The sequence below is a fragment of the Homalodisca vitripennis genome, chromosome 4 (genome assembly GCF_021130785.1).
Source record: "Homalodisca vitripennis isolate AUS2020 chromosome 4, UT_GWSS_2.1, whole genome shotgun sequence".
Lineage (NCBI taxonomy): Eukaryota > Metazoa > Arthropoda > Insecta > Hemiptera > Cicadellidae > Homalodisca > Homalodisca vitripennis.
In genome coordinates, this window is record NC_060210.1 from 89,643,441 (window position 1) to 89,653,717 (window position 10,277).

Sequence of the window (10,277 nt, forward strand, 5' to 3'; positions counted from 1 at the left end):
TAAAAATATAAATACAAGAACTCAGGAAACGGACATAAGCGGAGAGAGTGAGGTTATGTTTACCTGGTGGATGGTGAGGGGGGTGCCGTCCTGAAGGCCTCCACGAACCGCGAACCCCCAGCCGTAGGAGGGGTCACTTCTCTGCAGGAGGATGCTGAGCAGGTTAGCCATGTTGACGTCACTGAAACACACCCCGACACAGCTGAGTGTACATCATCTCACTGCCGCTGCTGTGCTCGTGCCGCACTGCTACTGTTCGACTATTGGCACTATACCACAGTCCGCAGTCGCTTGCCTAACCTGCTTGGCGTCGGGAGGCATCGCTCCGTCCAACCTCACCGCGCTACCGCTCTGCCATCCCGATTAAAACATAGTCAACAAATCGCTATTACATTCCACGACCATTAATCTATAATAGCCAATACATTTCATCTTTTTATATTTGGAATCCTTTCAAAAAGTTCAAAATTAGTTTTGAAATTTTCTCTTAACAATTTAGGTTTTTGGTAACTTTACAAAGAATAAGTGTGATACATTTTAAGGTAGCCTAGGGTCCCTCTTAGGAAATACAACTTCACTCTCAGGAATACAATTGAGCCACTGTATAATAAACAATGACAGTTAATCTCATATATAGCTAGGCAAGCAAGCTTACGATGAGAAAACAAATATTTTATTTTTAAATAGTTTGTACTCGTATTTGATTAAGGGTAACATTTTAAAATAATTTAGAAACTACAGTATCAAATAATTGTTGTATCTTGTACATTTTTAAGATGTATTAATTTCCAGAAGACATTTGTTGACGACAGGTTTGGAACTGGAAAAATTGAAGCTGTATCAAATTAATGATTAAATTCTATTGTCCCATAAGGATAACTTAAATAGAAGTCTTCACATATTTAGAAGACGAGAATGAAAGTATAACAATTATTTTCTTTTGGTAATAAAACTATGTTATCCAAATGTGCTTAGGTCTACATCAGCTGTGTAGCCTGGAGTCTAGATACACGGAGATGAACAATCCATTGCTTTAGCACGGAGAAGTGTTCGCTCGGGCTGCCATCTATGGAGTAGCTCAGGTATTAAATATTTGAGCAGTAGCAATACAGATTACGTGGCGCCGCCCTAGCGTCGGACCACAGAAATAACTTATATAATCCCCGGAACTTCAGCATAATATCTTCCGTAAGAATGATTTATCTCATGAGTAACTAATACAATAAAAGTACTCAAGTTCCAATGCCCATAAGAAACATTGAACAACACAAACATTGAAAAAATTATAATCCATTTAATATGTTAGATTAAGACCTATTTTCAATTCCTCGAGAGATTATGTATGTATCACTTGCTACATTGTATTCTTAAATTTCCAATAAACTCACACATAAAACAAATTATACAACACATTTGGTTCTAACGTAATAAAACAGAAATACATATTTTAATATTGTGGGACGAAAGCCAAGGTAATATTTCTATATTGAATTTGATAAAGGATTTGCCGATTATAGTGTCGGAGTTATATCGGGAAAGGACGGGACAAAGCCACGTTGTCAACTCGTCCAGTGACCGGGAGAAATAAATAGGCCGATCACCAAGCAGCCGAGAACAGCCTATTTCTGACACGGAGACACGATATCGGGAACTGCACATCCCCGCTTCCTTACTCGACATATCATCAGAATAACATCATCATTTGTTGCTATGATCTCCTGCTCTTCATATTTCTGACACCGAGACACGATATCGGGAACTGCACATCCGCACTTCATTAGGTACTCGACATATCATCAGAATAATATCATAATTTGTTTCTATGATCTCTTACTTTTCATATTTCTGACACCGAGACACGATATCGGGAACTACACATCTCCGCTTCCTTACTCAACTTATTATTAGAATAATATCATCAGTTGTTGCTATGATCTGGTGCTTCATATTTCTGACACCGAGACACGATACTGAGAACTGCACATCCACGTTTCCTTACTCGACATATCATCAGAGTAATCTCATTATTTGTTTCTATGATCTGCTGCTCTTTGTACTTCTGACACCGAGACACGATACCGGGAACTGCACAAACGCGCTTCCTTACTTGACATATCATCAAAATAATATCTTAATTTGTTTCTATGATCTCTTACTTTACATATTTCTGACACTGAGACACGATATCGGGAACTGCACATCCGCGCTTCCTTACTTGACATATCATCAGAATAATATCATCATTTGTTTCTATGATCTCTTACTTTTCATATTTCTGACACCGAGACACGATATCGGGAACTGCACATCCGCGCATTATTAATTATTATTATTAATTATAAGGAATTACTCGACATATCATCAGAATAATATCATAATTTGTTTCTATGATCTCTTACTTTTCATATTTCTGACACCGAGACACGATATCGGGAACTGCACATCCGCGCTTCCTTACTCGACATATCATCAGAATAATATCATAATTTGTTTCTATGATCTCTTACTTTTCATATTTCTGACACCGAGACACGATATCGGGAACTGCACATCCGCGCTTCCTTACTCGACATATCATCAGAATAATATCATAATTTGTTTCTATGATCTCTTACTTTTCATATTTCTGACACCGAGACACGATATCGGGAACTGCACATCCGAGCTTCCTTACTCGACATATCATCAGAATAATATCATAATTTGTTTCTATGATCTTGTTACTTTTCATATTTCTGACACCGAGACACGATATCGGGAACTGCACATCCGAGCTTCCTTACTCGACATATCATCAGAATAATATCATAATTTGTTTCTATGATCTCTTACTTTTCATATTTCTGACACCGAGACACGATATCGGGAACTGCACATCCGCGCTTCCTTACTCGACATATCATCAGAATAATATCATAATTTGTTTCTATGATCTCTTACTTTTCATATTTCTGACACCGAGACACGATATCGGGAACTGCACATCCGCGCTTCCTTACTCGACATATCATCAGAATAATATCATAATTTGTTTCTATGATCTCTTACTTTTCATATTTCTGACACCGAGACACGATATCGGGAACTGCACATCCGAGCTTCCTTACTCGACATATCATCAGAATAATATCATCATTTGTTTCTATGATCTTCTTACTTTTCATATTTCTGACACCGAGACACGATATCGGGAACTGCACATCCGCGCTTCCTTACTCGACATATCATCTGAATAATATCATCATTTGTTTCTATGATCTCTTACTTTTCATATTTCTGACACCGGGACACGATATCGGGAACTGCACATCCGCGCTTCCTTACTCGACATATCATCAGAATAATATCATAATTTGTTTCTATGATCTCTTACTTTTCATATTTCTGACACCGAGACACGATATCGGGAACTGCACATCCGCGCTTCCTTACTCGACATATCATCTGAATAATATCATAATTTGTTTCTATGATCTCTTACTTTTCATATTTCTGACACCGGGACACGATATCGGGAACTGCACATCCGCGCTTCCTTACTCGACATATCATCAGAATAATATCATAATTTGTTTCTATGATCTCTTACTTTTCATATTTCTGACACCGGGACACGATATCGGGAACTGCACATCCGCGCTTCCTTACTCGACATATCATCAGAATAATATCATAATTTGTTTCTATGATCTCTTACTTTTCATATTTCTGACACCGAGACACGATATCGGGAACTGCACATCCGAGCTTCCTTACTCGACATATCATCAGAATAATATCATAATTTGTTTCTATGATCTTGTTGCTCTTCATATTTCTGACACCGAGACACAATATCGGGAACTGCACATCCGAGCTTCCTTACTCGACATATCATCAGAATAATATCATCATTTGTTTCTATGATCTCTTACTTTTCATATTTCTGACACCGAGACACGATATCGGGAACTGCACATCCGCGCTTCCTTACTCGACATATCATCTGAATAATATCATAATTTGTTTCTATGATCTCTTACTTTTCATATTTCTGACACCGGGACACGATATCGGGAACTGCACATCCGCGCTTCCTTACTCGACATATCATCAGAATAATATCATAATTTGTTTCTATGATCTCTTACTTTTCATATTTCTGACACCGAGACACGATATCGGGAACTGCACATCCGCGCTTCCTTACTCGACATATCATCAGAATAATATCATAATTTGTTTCTATGATCTTGTTGCTCTTCATATTTCTGACACCGGGACACGATATCGGGAACTGCACATCCGCGCTTCCTTACTCGACATATAATCAGAATAATATCATCATTTGTTTCTATGATCTCTTACTTTTTATATTTCTGACACCGAGACACGATATCGGGAACTGCACATCCGCGCTTCCTTAATCGACATATCATCAGAATAATATCATAATTTGTTTCTATGATCTCTTACTTTTCATATTTCTGACACCGAGACACGATATCGGGAACTGCACATCCGCGCTTCCTTACTCGACATATCATCAGAATAATATCATAATTTGTTTCTATGATCTTGTTGCTCTTCATATTTCTGACACCGGGACACGATATCGGGAACTGCACATCCGCGCTTCCTTACTCGACATATCATCAGAATAATATCATAATTTGTTTCTATGATCTCTTACTTTTCATATTTCTGACACCGAGACACGATATCGGGAACTGCACATCCGCGCTTCCTTACTCGACATATCATCAGAATAATATCATAATTTGTTTCTATGATCTTGTTGCTCTTCATATTTCTGACACCGAGACACAATATCGGGAACTGCACATCCGAGCTTCCTTACTCGACATATCATCAGAATAATATCATAATTTGTTTCTATGATCTTGTTGCTCTTCATATTTCAGACACGGAGACACTATATCGTAACTAAACATCCGCGCTTCCTTACTCGACATATTTTCAGAATAATATCTTAATTTGTTTCTATGATCTTGTTGCTCTTCATATTTCTGACACGGAGTAACGATATCTCAAAAACTATTCAGTTTCATAAAAAACAAAGTTGTGATTTTTTTAATTCAAGCTGGCCAACGTACTTAGCTAAGTTTAAATTTAGTTGCGCATTTTATACAGTTATTGTTATCCACAAGCCGAGTTACATAAACTTTGGAACGGGGATGGTTTCGGGCTCTGAGATTCATGTTCAGTAAATTTAAGCAGACATTTCGGTAAGTGCTACCATAAAGACAATTGAAATAGGCTGATTTTTGTATAAACTCTCTACGTATAATGGATCTTTTTAGAAACAAAAAGTTATCAAAAAGACATTGTATTTTTAAGGGCATTTACAACTAATCGTACGTTCATACACCACAATATTTCCAAATGCTTGGCGTGCAAAGCTTTAAGAAGTATATGATATGATAGAATAAATCAAAAGTCAACTGTTAGAAACAAGAATCCACTTATCTTCTGCCATTTAAATCTCGCCAATTACAAAATTCAGGATTTCTAAATTTTTGAAAGTATATTAATCAATATTGTTCAATTTAATCTTCAAAACTCGGATAATATCCCTCCAGTTTAATATTTTATTATGATAAAAAAAAACAAAATTCTCCTTTCTTCAGACCGTAACCAAAGGGATTCTTAATTCCAAATAAATAATTATTATAAATTTCAAAATCATATTTTAATCTACAGCTATGATGATTATGATTAAACCTTTAGCTAAATTGACGAAAACAACGTCAACATAAAAGAGTTGAAACCACGATTATCGAAATATTGACTTCCCAGTCCATATATTGTAAGAATGGAGTAAAGTGTATACCATACATTGTGATCATATATTGTCGCAGTTAGCGCGTCTATCTGTATATACGTAAATAAAATGCAAAGACACTTTCGTATATTTTGTAAAAGCTTGTGTATATTTAATTCTTTCCTGTATGACAGACATTGAAATTTGAATGTTATCCTGTTAAAATATTGCCAGCAGTTAACATCCGAATTGCTTTTGTGCACAAAATTTATTTGGAAACACAACAAACGCTTTTACATCTTGAGTGGTATTTCCTTGAAATGGCCACCATACACCTACTTTTCAAAATCTCTTTCTATTAAGGTAAATGTGTAACTTTCTCCAGCTCGATTAGGAAACCTGTAATGAGTACCGAATATTTAACAATAACAATTTTATCTAGCTATCTCAAAGATGTTTTCAATTACTTAAGGAACCTTTTGGAAAGATGGTCACAGATTTATAGTGATACAAATTTAAAGATTTTGTTTTTTGGTTTTTTTCGGCAGTTTCATATATTAGGATGGGATTTTTATTAAAAATACCCCTAGCCGATAACACAGCTGCCTGTGCCTGGATTCGACTGACACAACATATTCGACAAGCCGAGGCATGCTCTACAGTCCCAGTCCGTGTCTAAACCGTACCTGCCATGCATCCTCATGTTCCACATACCTCACAACACACAAGGTACATGAAACAATTGTAGTAGAAACTTTCTCTACAAACAATGAAATAAAGCAACAAACTTTTGTTGTTATAAACGATTTGGAATTGTTTAGAAAAATACGAGTTGGATCCGCAAACAAGTAATTCAGTGGAGATTCTGTACCTTAATATTTTCGAAAATATTACAATATTTTCTCTATCCGTTTTTATAAATTTTTAGGTTTAATAAGAACACAGAATATCTCTTATTAATTATAAGCTATGCGCATACCCACATTTTGTTGGGTTCAAACTATAAAAGCTATATTTGTGAAATATTTGTAAAAGAATATACAAATATTTAATTGCATTATTATTTTGTAAGTTCTGTAAAATTATTAGACCTACATGTGTCTGTCTACAACATGTTAATAGACCTTCGATGTCAACAAAATACTTTTTCTGCAAGTTGTTTTCTGCAAATAAATAAATACAATTATGATGACCGTTTTCCTTTCTTTGAATGGCCTTTTGTGACATTACATGTCATGTGCCTGTTACATGCTCTTATTATAACACTACGTCATTGTAAAATTGATTAATTCTAAGAAAATGGAATTGTATCTAATATCAATAATGAGACTCAGTATTCATCTGAGATTACATCGTCATCTACCGGTGAAATGTTTATGCCATTTAGAATACCTTAAACCTTAATAACTTTTTAATCCGTCTAAGTCTTCTAATTCTAAGAAGGGACAAAATTAAATTATAGTTTACAATAATTTGGAAACAACCTAAAATATAGATAATGAAATCCGTTACGTGTCAAGGAATGAAATTGGTGACTAAACAATAAATGTTTAAAGGAGGATGCGCGATGGAATTATTGGAAGAGGAGTGATAAGAAAACACGCCCTACCAACAGTTCTAATCCTTGAAATTCACCGACCTTGTACATAGATAGATATCCTACCTAAGCCCTCACCACGCAGCACCTGTAGCTTTGCCGGTTATCTTGATCCACAGGCTTAGAAATACAAGAACGCTGATCGTGACTGCCCTAAGCGGACAACTTGTGAGGCCCTACAAGCTGGTCCACAGCAATGAAGGCCAGGCGTGACAGTAGACAGCTGATGGATTTATCTTCTCCGATCAATTAGGTCACGTGACACACTATCGTCACGTCTATTTTGGCCTCTGAATGATTCCGTTGGTGTAGGATGTGCCCTAAATCCAGTATGCATCTAGTTAAGAAGCCTTTGCGTCACTGCAGACGCAATTATTGCGCCAGACTATGTTGCTATATGCAAAAAGTAGTGTGCTCTGTGCAAGCTTTGTGCTCTCCTAGTACTAAAACTGTGCCCTTAGTATAGTCGTGATAGCTGTTTTGGACCCAATAGCGATATGTCTATTTTGGTGTTCAGAAGAGGTACTTCAGAAGTCTTGAACAAAAATTTTACTTAAAAGATAACTTCAACCAAATGCTTATTTTATCATCCTAAAGACTAAAATCCACTAGCGTCCGAGTTAACTGCAGTTACATAACATTATTTAAGACAAAGTCAATCTTTGGTTAATATGATCTCGTGTATGGAAAACTTTCATTCAATTTCAATTTATTGAAAAATATCTTATATTTTTTTCTTAATCCATTTGTTTTATGTAAAAGCTGTGATGAGTGAATCGGTGATAGATGAAGGCGTAATGTAACCTTTGTGAAAAAGTGTATGGATTGTCCGATCGAGTATGCTACTATTACATTATAGGAGCTGAAAGCCAATTCGCATGCATTAGCTCACAATCCAGTTATTCGTGAAATTGATAAAACAATTTCCCGTTAAGGAAATCGATCGTCACCAATGCTAGTTTTGGTGGAGATTGAAATAGATGGTAGTTGAAAAGATTAAAACTATTAAATTTAAGTATTTTCCAATTTAACATATTTTTAAACTTTCCATATTTGCGTATTAAACGTAAATAATAAGTTATCCAAAAATGGTAAAGCTTCTCATAGTTGAATAACTCTGATTTACTTTCATTTACGTGTCTCATTAATGCGTGTTATGCTAAAAAATATGATTTGAGTTAAAAAAATAAAAATTATTATAGTTTAATAAGTATAATTCTCTTCCACTTTGACCCTCACAAAATAAAACTGACAATCGTTTTATATTTTGGGAAAATATTTCATATCACTTTACAAACGCACTTGGCTCTCTCTCGGTGGTCGAGTAACTTACTGAATTTTCAATACATATATAAGACAAGACAAAGTCAACCTTTCGTTGTTATGATCTCGTGTATGGAAAACTTTATCCAATCTCAATTTATTGAAAAATATCTTATATTTTGTTCTTAATCCATTTGTTTGATATAAAAGCTATCATGTGTTTATATATATATATATATATAAACATTGAATCATAAAAGTATATATACATATATATATATATATATATATATATATATATATATATATATATATATATATATACAGCATTACGGGAATTACTATGAACACGATAAGTACCGTAGTTCTCCACTTGGTACCGAGTTAGTATTTATTTATATGTGACTTGGATGAGTTCGGGAGCCATTCTTAACCAATATAAAACTTTTCAAGATGGTGGTCCATTCGAATTTGGGCATAAAATTTACCTCGCGTATTTGACAACATAAATAAAAATGTATACTTTTTAAAAATTATCAAACAATTTTAAGAAACATTTATTTTTACTAAACTTTCAACTGAATCTAAAGAGAATATGATTACAAACATAATTTAAGATCAATTGTAACTAAATCAATTTCACGTCTTTACAAGGAATGTATATGCTTGTAATAATTTTTTTCTAATAAGGTTTGAATATTATGGATTTCTAACTGTTTGAAAGTGTTACGAATATATTAACATGTCAATATTGAGAGTTATTTGTCCATCAGTTTTGTGCAACTCAAAACATCTAAAGTAATAATTTTGTATCTTCAGTTTGACATTAAGAGATGCCGGCCTCGCGTAAAATCTACCTTTCTTCCGACTGAGCCGGAAGGGATGTTTTATATGATGTTGAAAACTTTTTTTAGAATAGGCTGTGCTATGTTGAAAATTATCTCTTAACCAAAGGAAATTTCCCTAAAATCGCAATTAAACAATTGAAATCACCTATACATTAATTGTCTAAACGCATCTTTATGCAGATAGATACTAAAATAATACAATTTTTGGCCAAATGCTAAAATTAGTAGAACAATATAAATAGATGTATACAAAAAAATTAAATTTTTAACTAATGACCATTAAACACCCTTAGAATAAAGATGTCTCTACTAACCAGAGTATCCGCTCGTGCTCTGCGATGTTCCAACGGGTAAGGCTCAGGGGCGTCTGATAAGCGATGACCGTGGTCTTGTCACTTGTACTGATAATGACTCAGACCCTGGTCCATTGTTGATCCTCCCCCTCCCCCTCCCACCACTCCCCGGCACACTTCCAATCACAAAGTCGACTGGCCAGGCGACAATTATGGAATTAGCATAAACATGTGCGAATGAACCACACCAATTTGAATAAGAAACACGACCTTCCCATGGACGTAAATGTCGGTTGTGTCATGTTTTCACGACAAATTTATGTTTGTTGGAAAAGAACAGGATATTATAATTTTATTGTGATTAATAAAAATCCTGTAAGCTATTATAACTTTATAAAGTATTCTGTTACTAAAACCATCATCACAGCCAGTAAAATGAAGGAATGGTCCAATGCTAAAATTTAATTAGTTATATTGTAACAACACTAAATATTATTAAATAATAATATTCG

General features: G+C 34.9%; 1 protein-coding gene across 4 annotated transcripts in view; it reads right to left on the reverse strand.

Moving 5' to 3' along the window:
* The window catches only part of LOC124359736 (protein piccolo-like), a 121,822-nt gene extending 111,910 nt beyond the window's left edge, over nt 1-9,912 (reverse strand). Inside the window, exons 1-2 of one of the 4 annotated variants that reach the window (XM_046812727.1) lie at nt 9,787-9,912; nt 64-181 (exon numbers count right to left, since the gene is read on the reverse strand). In XM_046812727.1, the coding sequence (XP_046668683.1) occupies nt 64-171 (108 nt within the window). In that variant the 5' untranslated portion in view covers nt 172-181; nt 9,787-9,912. Of the gene's footprint in view, nt 1-63; nt 271-9,786 lie in introns of those variants that run through there. The other 3 variants (XM_046812728.1, XM_046812729.1, XM_046812726.1) reach the window with 3 other exon arrangements.
* Nucleotides 9,913-10,277: the final 365 nt, after the last annotated feature.